The sequence below is a fragment of the Canis aureus genome, chromosome X (assembly GCF_053574225.1).
Source record: "Canis aureus isolate CA01 chromosome X, VMU_Caureus_v.1.0, whole genome shotgun sequence".
NCBI classification, from domain to species: Eukaryota; Metazoa; Chordata; class Mammalia; order Carnivora; family Canidae; genus Canis; species Canis aureus.
In genome coordinates, this window is record NC_135649.1 from 4,233,484 (window position 1) to 4,247,285 (window position 13,802).

At 57.4% G+C, this 13,802-nt stretch overlaps 1 protein-coding gene across 9 annotated transcripts; it reads right to left on the reverse strand.

Annotated features, from left to right (window-relative positions):
- Positions 1-1,189: 1,189 nt before the first annotated feature.
- On the reverse strand, positions 1,190-12,196 carry PRRG3 (proline rich and Gla domain 3). Of its 9 annotated transcripts, none has more exons than XM_077889378.1 (5): positions 11,605-11,724; positions 9,070-9,280; positions 8,157-8,195; positions 7,064-7,224; positions 1,190-6,739 (listed from the first exon to the last, which is right to left on the reverse strand). In XM_077889378.1, exons 3-5 carry the CDS (start codon positions 8,161-8,163, stop codon positions 6,212-6,214), a joined length of 696 nt encoding a protein of 231 aa, XP_077745504.1. In that variant the 5' UTR covers positions 8,164-8,195; positions 9,070-9,280; positions 11,605-11,724; the 3' UTR covers positions 1,190-6,211. The 9 variants fall into 9 exon arrangements, with proteins under 9 accessions (XP_077745504.1, XP_077745503.1, XP_077745508.1 ...); XM_077889377.1 differs by lacking the exon at positions 11,605-11,724 and adding an exon at positions 11,077-11,214; XM_077889382.1 differs by lacking the exon at positions 11,605-11,724 and adding an exon at positions 10,804-10,934 and having other exon boundaries at positions 9,119-9,280.
- Between the last annotated feature and the right edge of the window lie 1,606 nt (positions 12,197-13,802).

Consider the following 13,802-nt stretch of genomic DNA (forward strand, 5'->3'; position numbering starts at 1 on the left):
GGACCAGCTGCTCGAAGGGTTTGGGGATAGTATGGGATGGAGGCTTAGGGAAAGGATGACAAAAGGGATCCCAAGTCACACCCAGGAAGCAGTCTCTGGCCCCTTCCCTACCATCACTCCTTTAAGTCCCTGCCCTGACTTGCCCTCACCATCCATAAGCAATCCCAGAACGTGTAGTGCTGTGGTACAGCAGGCAAACAAGAAAGGGAGACCCAGTCCCTTGGATGGTGCCTGAACAGGGACTTGGGAAGCCTGGGAACTCCCTCATGTATTAGCTTCCTCACATGGGCTAGCCTGGGACTCTACGTCACTGCCTAGAATGCTTGTTCCTGACAAAAAGAGCCTAAAGTGCAAACCCCATGTTCAGAATGTGACCCCATCTGTGCCCTGGAGTCCACTTGAAAAGTATTCATTTGACTTCTCCACATCCCCAGAAAGTTGGCATCACTCGACAAGCCAGTCCGGGATAGGAATGGAACCCAAGGCCCCTCGCTGTCATTCTGGCATTTGGCCTCCACATTCAATCCTCGAAGGAGGCCCTACATTTCATGGTCATTTTCTCTTCACTGCCATGGCTTTTCCTATTTGAGGGTGGATTATTTTCATTACTGGGGATTGGTCCAACTTGCACCAGTGATGTCCCATGGCCATATCTCACCCCACACCAACAGCTGGGAGTACTGGGGGCTGAGACTATGCTTCCATCAAGGGGAAGCGAGTGCATCCTTGCCCTCTGAACAGTCTCTGAGTCTTGCCATTCTCTGAATTGGGCAAGCAGAGCCAGGGCAAAGCCTGAGTATTAAGTCCTACCTTCACGGGACACAGAAAACTTTCTCCCTCCCACCCCTCCCCCAGCCCTGAAACCAAGCAAGGTATCCTTTTAGCAAGAGAGACAACCCTGTTAGTAGCCAGGGATCAGGTGACAGGGAAGTTGCTAACTTGATTTGTGACAGACTTTACTAACCCGTCCCAGGAGGATGGGTCAGGAGATCATCTTACACATAAGGACAATCTTTTAGGACCAGGACATCTCTGCTTCCTGCTTCTAAACTGGTTTGGGCTGTTTCCTTATCTACAGCCTGACTTTGGGGGGGAAAAAAACCCCACACATTTGGCCCACAACCATCCATGCCCCAATGAAAGTTCTGGAGTCAGCAGGGATCCGAGAGTGATGAGGACAGGACACAAGTGAATGCCATGTGCTCTTTATTATTATTAATTATCTTCTTGTACAGAAAGAGACAAAGTCGAACAGCTAAACTCAACAATTATAAAAAGAGAGAGAGAGAAAGAATCAGAAGCAAGAGGGTTGGTTGCTCCCAGGCTCCAGTGAAATCCTGACATACTACTGAATGTACAGATTTCCCAGCTGACATGGGTCAACACATGAATACAAGCACAGTTTAAAGTGGTACCAAAATGAATCCATTTCACAGTAATCATGTCTAGAAGCTCAGTTGCACATATCAGGGTTTCCACTGTCACAAATTCACAATCACAGAGTGAAATAGCAGGTGTGTTCAGGCCTGGGAAAGTGGCATCCGGAAGGGGAGACAGATAGGGAGGCAAAAGCAGCTGTGGGATTTGTTTCAATCTTGAATATCTGTGTTAATGCTCAGGCTGGGGGCGGGGGAGGGGCAGGCACTGTGCAACGGTCAGATGTCTCAGTACAGTAGAACAACTGTTGAGGCAATGAGCCCGAGGGGGTGTGCTGTTTGGATATCCTTGTCAGAGAAATTCTTGCTAGAGAGAGACTCGCCGCCCACAGCCTGTGAAAGGAAAAGCTCCCTACGTTCAATATTTGGGGGCGAATGATGGGAGTGGCCAGTCTGATAGCAAAACATCGGCTTCACAGAATATTTAGCAAGATACACAGCTACGTTACTTTAAATTGCAGGCTACGAGAATGAAAAGCTACAGCACCCACCCTTCCCGCAATGGAGAGAGACCAAGAGACCATCCTACGCACAAAGAGCCTCACACACGAGAATTGCTGAACCCCAAAGCTGAAGGCACGGTGAAGGGATCCCTGATATCTTGAGCCTTTTCTTTGAAAAAAAAAGTGCTCATTTTAACTAGATCCCTCTTACACATAGGACCCTGAACATCGACTAACATCGCGAAGACTATGTCAAACCTTTCTACGGAGCAAGAATCGCAGATACCGTGAATTAAGATAATTTAATAAGATAAGTTGTGATTTGTCTATAAGTTCTGAATTAGTGGGCTTCAAATTAATAGGCTTTTACCATGGTTGCAGGCAGTCTGATTACAGTACTTTGAAATTAGCTAATTATACTGATTAGTAGGAGCAGAGTTCGGTGGGGAGGATGTGCTTGTTTCTGAATCGGCACAATCCTGAAATGGAGCTTCATTACTTGTCAAGCTGGAAAGCTTTGCTGCCCAGCTCTCCATCTCAGCCTTGAACGTGAGGGCACGTGCAAGACACAGCACACAGGCACACTCCTAGAAACACAGGGCGTAGGTGAAAAAGAGCCCCCCTCCCCACCCCTTTCCCCAGACAAAAGAACAATCTAGAGGCAGTGTTGTTTTTTCCTTCTTCTCAAGGGATGCCATTCGGTTGTCAAAAGATCAACCCGCAGCCAGAGAGGAACCATCTGGTTCAAACTCCTTAACAAAAAAAGACACTTTCCTGTCCTGAATTCCTCATATTCAGGCCACCAGAAAGGCAACATCCAACCCACCGGGCAGATTCCTGTTTTCCCAAGCACCCTAAGGAATTCGCACTAATGGCAGTGGGATTCACAAGCGGAAGAGGAGGCTCCTGGCCTCCAGGTCAGCCTGCTTGGTGTTGCTGGGCACCTGTGCGCTTCACTCTTTCTCTTGTGCTTTCATTTTGAAGAACCCCAGGCGATGGGGAGCAGCGTGGAGGGACAGGTTTGCGATTCTCGTTTTAAAAAGTCTTAAAAAGTGTTTTAAAGCCTTTTCTCTTTTTTTTTTTTTTGTCTTCATGAAAAATATCTGAACAACTAGCCCCACCATTTCCAAAGGCAAGAGTCACACATTTGTTCCACCACAAAAGAAAATGGAAAAAGAAAAAGGCCCAGGAGTGCTCAGATCTCCTTCAGCTGTTGAGACCCGCAGAACAGGGGCAGAGGTGGGGGACACGGTGCCAGAAGGGCGTGGGGGGGTCCCACAGGGCAGAGGCCCACAGGGTGGAGCTGCTTAGTCTTCTCCTAAAACTTTTCGTGAAGTGGGGGCAGAAGGTGGTGACTCTGCGGGGCTTGGACAGCCAATCTCAGCTTTCCTCCCTCAGGGTCCCGTCAAAAGGCTGTCCAGCCCCAGGAGGTGACATTCCTCCCTTCAGACCGGAACCCTCCTGGTACAAATATAGCCACACACCGGCTATTGTTTCAGATAAGCATATGAGAAAAAGGCAACGTGCACACGTGTACAGGCACGCATGCACAGGCGCACGCACGTGCGCGCGCACACACACACGCACACAGGTCCCAATACAACAAAAATGTAGCTACTACAGATTTAGCATTGTATCAAACCAACGTCCATACAAAGACACAGTTTGAAAAGGTATATACAGAGCATTCGTAAAAGCCGAGTGTGCACCGTGAGGAGTTATGACCCTTGTGTACTATAGACTTTGTTTTCTACAATAGACTGCAAAAAACGTCCCAGAGACCACGGTGGCAAGCCCACCTGTTAGAATCTCGCGGAGCACCTTAGCGGGAGCACACAGGGCCCCAGGAGCTGCTCTCGAGCTCTCCCTGCAGGCCCGCACTCGCTGGCCTGGCGCCCAAGGACGCAGCATGTGCTGCCCTCCCGCAGGCCAGGCTCCTGCCTCCCGCTCCCTCCCAGCTCCACCCGGCTTGGCAGGGCAGGGCTCCGCGGATGCCAAATGCAGCAGGCCTTCCTTGGCATGCTCCCTTTGGCTCTGGTCAGCGGGGCCTGTGCCCGGCTCTCTTCTCAGTGGGGAAGAGACACACGGGGCGGGGGGTGGGGGGGGTCAGGGTCTTCTCCCCCGCTCCCAGGTGGCTCACAGGCCTCGGGCTGCCCCCGGGTCCTCCACCACAGGCCAAATAGGAGAGACCGCAGCCTCCGTCGTGGAAAGAGCAGGGCCCTTCTAGGCTAAAAATCCCTTTGTGAAGAAGGGCAGGAGTGTCATGTTAGAGGTCCAGAGGGAGAAGAGGAAGGAAGGGAAGGTGGGATGCACCTGGTTGGCACCTGTGGCATCAGGGAGCTCTCATGGAAGGACAGACGAGAGAACAGAAAGCATCACCCGGCAGGACACTGACTCCCCAAGTCGAGACTCAACATCAGAGTCACGTGAAGGCCCCCATGAGACGGGTCTCCTGTAAGCTACACATTTCCAGAAGCATCTTCTTAAGGGCAAACTGCACTAGCTCCCTGATGCTTCAGGAACTACACAGGCATTATTAGCTCAGTCAGCCTCCCTTGGGTCCGGGAGGTGGGGGGAGGATGGAAAAACCCAGCCACCGGGTCAAGCTGTCGAAGTCGGTGGCCTCAGTGGGATAAGAATACAAGTCTCCTAAACTTGAAGTGTGTCCCAGGGCAAGTGTTCAGGATGGGAGGGGCCTCCAGAAGTCACCCGCGGCCTCGAGGCAGGGCTGCGGTCAAAGGACGAGGCCCGATGCCTGCCTTGGAGAGCTGTTTGGACGGAGAGAAGCTTGTCTTGTCAGTGGGTTTTGAATTGCTGTGGTTGCCAATAGACCCTGGCTGTGCACTCTAATGGACCCCACAAAGATTTGCTACATTATTTTAAGCACCACAGAGAAAAAGTGATTTGGCTCCGAGGCCAGGAGGACGGACATGCAGGGCTAGGGGGGAAGCGGTGTCGAGAATCTTTTACGTGGTCACGGTCAGTTCAAGGGCAGGTCACTCCTGCCCCACTGCTGTCCAAAACCTCCCTGAAATGCAGAAGTGGACAGCTCCTGGGCCGCAGAGAGGGGTCACTAAAAATGGACCAGCACCTGGCCATAACACAGGAAACCCCGAAGGCGTCTTCAACCCCAGGTCACGGGCTTCCCCACCTCCCCTGCCAAGGAAGTTCTAGAAAGGGACACTTTGGGATCTTTTCCCCAGGTGAGCACCATTATTAAGGAGAAATCAGTCAACTGAAGTTCAAGTTCAACTCAATGCACCTGCTCACGAAAAGGGAAGTATCCTCAAAGTTCAAAGCTGAGGAGGCCAAGTTCTTGGGTTTTGTCATCCCAGGGTACTATCAGCCTCAGTAGGACAGAACTCCAGCGCTCTGGCCCAGGCTTGTAGCCCTGAGCACTCAGAGGCCAGGGGCTCCCCAGGCAGGGTCACCAGCATTAGTGTTCCCAGAGCTACGATTGGGCTCAGGCCAGTGGGTAGTGGCTTTAGCACAGCCGGTACACATCTAGAAAGCCAAGGTCTTCAGAAGGCCAAGCACACTAGAACCAGAGCTAGCTTCCAGGATGGCAAAGTTCGCACAGGCCTCTCACTCAATCTGGCAGCCAGCCCCGTGCCCCTCATCCTTCACACAACCCGTCCTCCTTCCAGCTGGCTCCAGATATTCCTTTTAATCTGGTCAGGAGCGTGTGTGGAGGTGGGTGTCGGGGCAGGGGAGTATCACAGATCTGATGTCCCTCGGTCCCCTATGAATGGCCCAGGTTGTATTGTTTTGCTTTATTGTGTTGGTCATTTATTTACTCATTATTACTCTTTTTTGTGGTTGTTGTTCAGTCCTTGTCCCCGTCCTCAAAATGTTAAGCAAGGACGGAAAGCAGAAGACGGGGGAGGAAAAGGGACTGCTGATCGCCTAGCTTCTCTCCCTCAACCTCTGTGGCCTAGGCTCCCAGACACACACAGGTCTCCAGCCCGCCACACGGCCCCGGGGCCTGAGCCTACGCACATTCGGGCCACAATCCACTCAATGGGCTAATACCTTTGGCATAAGAGAAGCCAGTTCCTGATGGGAGGACAGGAAGGCGGGAGCATGGGGGCTTCTAGGAGAGCTGGGCTCTCTGGCCTGTGGCTCCCCCAGGGGCTTTGACGCATGTGTGTTCCCTACCCCCCCCCCCCCGACCTGTCTCTGACAGCTGACTTCCTACAAATCCACGGTTAGGAAATTATTTGGCAACAGGAGGCTAAGGCTGTTTTGTGGTGGCACAGTCTTTAAAAAGTTAAAAAGAAAATAGGAGACCCCTGAAAAGAGGCTTTCACTCCGGACAGGACAGAAGTCCTACTACTTGTCCGAGCCGGGGTTGGTGGCCACTATCTCCTCATACTTTGGGGGTGGGTCGCTGTAAGAGACACTCGCCTCCTCACTGCTGCTCTCCTGAGGCGCGGTCACCTCCTCGTAGGACGGGGGAGGGGTGGCACTGGACAGCCTGGAGAGAGAGAGCTCAGGGAGGTAGAGGGTGCTCTCGAGGCGGACCGTGGCTCTGCCCCCGCGACTGGGCCCCAGCACCACCTGCGGGTTGCCCCCCGCCTCACGATGCCCAGAGGACTCCCCCTGGCTATGCACAGTGCCCCGGTACACCATGACCCGGGGCAGGCTGTGCCCGGCACGACTGGCGAGATACCGGTTCTGCGCGTACGACGGGTGGTGACGGGTGGCTTTCTGCAGCTGGCACCTCCAGATGATGAACAGGGCAATGACGATCAGGAGCGCCACCCCCAGAAGGGGCACCACCACGTACATGGCATCTGAGCTTTGGGCTGGATCTCGGACCGAGTAGACGGCGTTCGGATACCCCTTCCAGAACTCCATCTACAAGAGAAAGGGGGCCGCTTGCACCTGCACACACGACCTCACGGCCCAGCTGGAGCCCCGAGACCTCTGGCAGGCCTGGCACGTTCGGCGGGGCCTGTGGCCGCCCCCCGCCCCCCAGCTGGCCTACCGTCGACAGCTGCCAGGACAAAGGAGGGTGCTCCCAAGTGACGAGGCCCCCAGAATCGGGCGGCTGGGGCTCTAAGGCCACGTCCTTCGATGGCCCTGGCGCCCCTGCCACAGACCGGGCGGCTTTGCCCGCACGCCTTGTGATGGGCCCCAGGCTCCCCTGCTCCCACAAAGCCGCCCTGGGGCAGCACATGCCGTTTTCTCTTTGTCCTCGAACACCTCCTTGACCTCCTCGTAGCTGCAGACCTCTTCCATGCACTCTCGCTCGATGGTGCCCTGGCGCAGCTCCTCCAGGAACTCATTGGCGCGGGGGAACCGTTTCAGGACCGAATGGGCATTCTTGGCCTCCAGGAACACTGAGGAGAGAGCCGTACTGAGGCCTGGCACGGGCGAGGGCCCTGGGGCTCCTTCAGGCCCGACTCAGCCCGGACAGGGAAGCACAGGGAGGAAGGGAAGCAGGACAAAGCCGGCAAGCGCCGCGCCACCCCGGATACGGCTGCGCCTCTGCACCCGGGATCGAAGGGCTGGCTGACCTTCTGCGATGCCACGATGCACCTGCTTAGAACACCACGGACCCGAGCAGACGCATGAGTGTGGGGCCCCGGGTAGTACAGAGGAAAATGGGACCAACCGCAAATCACCCCATAGGACTCTACCAGGGCGGTGCCCTGTCCCTCCGCCTGAATGGCCACCTGCGACGTCACCAATTGCCCAGACCCAGACAACCTACTACCAGTCCAGTCTGGGCTAGATCGGGGCACTGGGCACATACAAATCTGAGAGTGCCCCGGGGAAGAGGGTCACAGGGATCTATGAGGAGAAAGGAAGCCCCAGGAGACTGGGCACAGACGCGTCCTCCAAAAGTGTCACTGAGTCCTAGCCATATCTACTTATTCCCAAGGGAGGGACCCAGGCCTAGTCGAGCTGCCCCACATGGTCTCAGCTACATGCTCTGTAAACCTGAGCTAGTATCCTATCCACCAGCCCCTTGCAGTGCCCAGGCAGGCAGGGCTTTCCCAAAAAGCAGGCGCCCATTACCAAAAAGTAGGCCTGTCGTATTAGTTTCTCTCATACAGGCTTGGGCAGGTGCACATCTACAAGTGGGCACACACTCAAGGATGGATCCAGAGCTGAGAGGGGAAAGCTGTGACCCACCAATGAGACAGGGGCTTCAGGGACACCCTGGGGACGGGCAGGCTGGACAGGACTTGAGAGGTGAGCATGCACCTTTCCTGTGAGTCCCTGGGCACGGCCACTCACCCCTCCACCCGGGCCCTGGCAAACTCACCTGCCATGGCTGCTCCCTCAGCTCCAGCGTCTCACTTGCCTGGCAGAGGAGAAAAGCAGAGTTACAGTGAGGTCACACCTCAAAGCCTACAGGGCACCCCCTCGGCCCTGGGATCTGACTCCCACCCCCACTGGCCTGGTCAAAGGTCAAAGCTCATGTCACCCCCTGTGCCACTCACAGCCTCCCGTCCTCCCCCAAGCTCCCTGAGGCCCAGCAGAACCCAAAGCTAACCTTCCTTCTGACTCTTCCCCCCATGACCAGAGTCTGAGAGTGTAGATGACCTTTAAAAGAAAGAGGGGGGATCCCCTCCTACAGGCCAAGTTTCCTCCTTCCTCACTTCCCTCAACAAGTCTTCGCACTTTTAAGTCAGAAAGGACCTCCGAGGGATGGAGAATTAGGTGAGGTCAAGCACGCCAACGGTGACAGAGACAGGACCCACTCTTAGGGACTCATTTTGCTCACAATGGCGAGTCCCAGAAACCTCTAATGACAAGTATGTTCCTTGAAAACAGGCGGCCCGTGTTGAAGAAGCAGGTGCTGGCAGCGCTGAACGGGGCGACAAGCATCTCAGAAGTCATGGCCCAACCCCGGGTGACCCACTGTGTCTGTCTGCACCGGACAGGGTACCGAGGGTCTCCTGCAACTAGCTCCCTCTCCTCTCATGGCATCGAAGACCACTGCAGTGGGGCATGAAGATAGTGACCGGCGTGATTGGAACTGAGATGCTTAACTCAACGCAAGGGTTGCCTGCAATGTCCCAAAGCCCCGCTCCTGCTCAGGAATTCTCCAGCCACTATATAAACCAGGGCCAGTGCTCCCGCGCACGCGCACACGCACTGCCCGAGCTGTCCGCACCTGGGAGCCATCACCCCACTGCTCCCTCCCCAAGCAGAAGCTGGGAGTTTATGACTACCTGGACGCAAGACACGGGAACGTGCAACCCGTCGTGCTACCCTTTTCACCTCGGCTGCCAGGAAGCTCAGTGTTAACGCTGACCGTGAAGCCCAGCTGGTGAAGCACCTATGCTCCTCCTTGGCAGCGTGGCACACGCTTTTCTATTCACAGGTGCAGGGCCTTGTGTGTATTTCAAATATACCTTCCAATCCGATCGGCAAACACGTAGGCTATAAATGGTAAATAAAATCAAAGCTAAAGGAAAAACAGCAAATCTATCCCCTGTCTACAAGAAACCCCACGTCAAGGGGGATTTTGTCTTTTGAACCCCAGGACGATCCCACCCAAAACTCGGGGAGCGACTCCGTCCCCCAGATTGGTCTACCATGGTAAGAAGAGTTGGCCCTCGGTGTGGAAGGAGTGAAGACTGACTATTTATCTCAAGATTCTGCCTCTGACTGGTCTCTGGGGTTCCCTGAGGGCCAATGCCAGTCACGTGGTGAGGGTGTGGGTGTGGCACGCCTAACAGCAAAGGGTTTGACTGAATTAAAAATGGAGCTGTTGTGTCACAGTTTGCAAAGATTGAGTAAAGGCTGTCCTAGCGAGTGAAGATCCAAAGCCACACATTGCATTGTTTATCGAAGAGAACTGCCGTGTCGGTTCTGTTCATTTTTACGTGTTAAAATTACATAACAGCTTACACACAGCCACATCTTGTCCCAAACACACCTGACTTGGGTGCATGCACACCCACACCTATCATAGCCACGAATGAGTGCTCTCCTGACACTTGCCAAAGTTATTAGTTTATTTTTAAGGTTCAAAAAAGGCAGGAACTCCTCCTTCCCCCCCCCCAAAAAAAAACCCAGCTCACAGGGAATGGCACACTCCATTAACAATTCTGCAGCCACCATTACTGCTGCTGCTGCTGCTGCTGCGAGGCCGCCTCCCCCTCCTTCCCCAAAATTTAGCGCCTGCTTCTTCCCCTATAAATACACCATCAATAGGGCGTTGCTATGGCAACAGTGAGGAAGCGTGAGGGCTCCAGACAGAGAATGCTGCTGCAGTCACGCATATACATGATGTCCCTCCTACCCCTGGTGGATACTGTAAGGCTGATTGTAGGCCCAAGGAATTTTTAACCCACTCCCCCCAGGAACACAGCTGAATCCTGAGGGCCTGGAGAGGAAGGAAGGCAGGGACAGGCCGCCACAAAGACCTTCCTTAACCCCAGCCTGGGCTGAGGCAGCCAAATCACAGCAGTCTGAAAGGTCGCTCCCCAAATCCCTCGCATGGAGACAGGAGGCCATCAGAGCACCAGGTGTCCCAAGACGTGGCCTGCAAACCACTTCTCCCAATCCTAGCCCTTTTCATTCCCCTCACTCAGAACTAGCTGTCGCCAGGAAAGGCTTCTGTGATCGCCAAAGCTCATGACTCATCAACCCACCCAGTGACATGAAACTCCCAAATTATGCTCCAACTCCAACTCTGGGCCCTCCTGGTCCCCTTCCGCTCATGCCAGCCCTTAACGTGCCCGTCCTTGCCCACCGTCGCCCGCCAGCTGCGCCCTGCCCAGGAGCGCCAGCCTCTGGCCCGGGCACACTCTTCTCCTGGGGCTGCTCGGGACCCCCAACGCCTTGGCCCGGCCGGGCCTCCGGACCCCCCCGCCCAGCAGTGCCCGGCGCCCAGCTCAGGGGCCCTGTACTCCGAACCATGCCCTCGGGGCCGGGGCGCCCAACCCCAACGGCCTCACCGTTCTCTGGGCCCAGGAGGCGGCCGCCCTGCTTGCGCACGCAGCCCGCCACCTCGCTGCGGCGCCTCTGCCAGCAGGGCCCTGTCCCCGCCCACCTGCTCCCCGTCGGCCAAGCCCCCGGCCCGGCCCAGCCGTCTCCGCCCGCCCGCCCTCCCCGCCCGCCGCCCGCCCGCCGCCCCGGGGCCCCCCGAAGCCCGCCCGGCCGAGGCCGGGGCCGAGGTGCGCCTGGAGCTCCCGCCCCTCGCAGCCGGGCGCCCGGGCCCTGCCCGTTACCTCGGACCCCCCTGCCCTGCTGTCCTCTGGGGACTCCGCCGCTGCCCGCCCCCCACGCCCCGCTGCGCCAAGTCTGGCCTCGCGCCCCGCGCCTCGCGCGCCACCCTCGAGCGCCACGACCCCCGGGCCCCGCTCGCCAGGCCGCGATCGTCGCGCCGCACCGCGCGCCGGGCCGCCGGGCCGAGGACGCCAGAGGGCAGGGGGCGAGGAGAGCGGGCCGAGGGGGAGGGCGGGCGGCCGGCGAGCTGGGCCGGAGGGGCGGCGGCGCGCACCCAGCACCGCGCGCCCGCGCCCCGCTCCGCCGGCGCCGCCCCTGCCCCCGCCCGTGCTGCCGGGGGGCGGGGCCTGGGCGGCGGGCCCGGGGCGCGCCGGGGACCCCCCAGCCGAAGGCGCGGGCCCCGTGGTGCCCCCGGGCCCTGGCCCTCGGAAGCCCGGGCGCCAAGGCGAGCTGGGGCGGCCGCGCCCAAGGCCCACGCGCCCGGCCCCGCGCAGCGCACCCTCCCCCACCTGTCCCCGACCCAGGCTCACCTGTCATTGTGGCCAGCCCGCCCCCGAGAGCCGGCCGAGGAAAGAAGGGGCTCGGGCCAGCACCCCGGGCCCACCTCGCAGGGCTCCAGCGGGCCCGCGGAAGGGCTGGGTGGAGGCTGCGTTCCGCCAATGACTGGGTGACCTTGGCTCCTTCACTTACCGCCCCCCCCCCCGCCCCGGGACGGCAGGCTCCCCGCCGGTCAAATCTGGTAAATGGGGAGAAGCCTGCCTCCCTCGCGGGGCTGCAGCGAAATAAAGGAGGAAATGGGTTTGGGAAAGTCTGAAGGCGCAGAAAGGGGAGAGGAAGGGGAGCGCGGGGGGGAGCGGGGAGGGGGCACAGGAGGCCGCGCTGCGGAGGTTCGGCATGACAGGACCAGGCGCTGGTAGAGGACACTGGTCCCAGGAGAAGCACGCGACGCGGCGGACTGCTAAGGGGGGACCGTTGCGGGGGGGCGGGGACTCGGGGTCTGGGTCTGCCCAAGCTTCCCCGGGGTGGTCCAGGGCACCTGCTGAGTTTTCAGGGTTCCGTTTGTTCTCTGCACCTCTGGAGCCCTCCTGGCAACTGAAGTGGGCGCCTTTCCCACCCCTTTTCCTATTTTGGGGTTTCCGGCAGGATGATCCAGAGAAGGTACACCCGGAACTATCCCCACCCCCATCCCAGGCAGAGAGATTCCAATGTCCTGCCTCCATCGGAAAATAGGGGGAAGGCTTCCATCCCCTCGGGCCTCTGGCAGTCCAGCTCCCAGAGCCGAGCAGCCCCCCTGCCCTTCTCTCCTCTCCCAACCCGGCTCCCAAGGGCGCTTTGCACCTGTACTCAGAGCCCCCTTTGCCCAGGACAGCCCTCTGCCCTCCTTCATGAAGGCAAGAGGCCCACATCCCCCCGCCTGGGGAGAAGGCTTGCACAGAAGGGAATCAAGATCACCCGGGGATAAGAACGGGAGTCCTTTGGGACCCAAAAGGGCTGTGTAGGCTTTAGAGGCCCTCTCCGTTCTGGGGGAGAGGGTGTGGGCCGGGCTGCTGGGAGAAGCGCTTTGGACCTCTCCTGAAACTTACTTCCTGGGTCTCCTAGTCCCACCCCCAGCTTCCCTTTCTGATCTTAACCATGTCCACAGGCGACTTCACACAACTCTCCACGTGTGAGGCCAGGGTCGGTGGCTTTCACACGCCTCCCAGAACCCCCACCTAAGCTACTAGCTCCCTCCCTGCCCAGAATGCCTTTCCTCCCACCAGCAGCCTCTGCTCACTCACATTCATTCTTCCCGCATAGCTCAGATGACATCTGTCCTCAGGTCGGGATTCTCCGCCCCTGCCCACGCTGACGGCTGGGTTCTTAGCACTCTCTGCAGATGCCCAGGGTGGGAATGGTGAGGAGCGGCCCCTCGGCAGCAGCAGCAGCAGCGCAGGAGCTCCAACTCCTGACAAGACCATGCATCACCTGCGATCCTGAGCAAGTGACTTAACCTCTCTGCATCTCAGTTTCCTCATCTGTCAAAGGAAAATGATGACGATAATGATAATAGCTCCCTCAAAGGCAGGGAAGAGAGCAAACGGCAGGGTCACATCAAAGTCACATGAGTGTGCCCCCATCCAGCTGCATTCTGTCCGTTTGGTCGCTCACTTGAGCCGTGCACCCGCCTCCTCTATCTCGGGGGCCAGGGACCTCTTCATATGTCCCTCACATCCCACACAGGGCCTCATCCACAGCACCCGCTGGATGCTTGCAGAGCCGAGGTAGGAGAGGCCCAGTTGAAGTGAGGAGCTGGAGCAACGGTCCATCTTCAACTTACCACCAAGGTGTCCCCAACACCACCAGAGGCTCTGGGCCCTGCTTCCTCCCCATGGGGATCCTGAGTCTGGGCTTCCTCCAGACTTTGGCTTTCTTCAAAGAAGACTTCCTAATTCCCCCCAGGAGGGCCCCATGCACTCCCAGGGACCAGGAGTTGCTTTGAGATATGGCCTGAACAGCCCCTGCTGTGCACCAGGGTGGGAAAGGTTTGGCCTCTTGGCTTACCTGCCTGGGCTGGGCACCCAGCAGATTAGTGCACTCAAGGGACTTTATTTTCCAAGCAAATTGCTCCTCCCACAGACTAACGGTGCAGTCCAGACCCTCATTATCGAAATCCTAGAGAGATGCTCCAGTCTCCCTGCAGGTCTTCACTCTCCTCCATTTCCATCCCACCCAACATGCACCCTTCTCT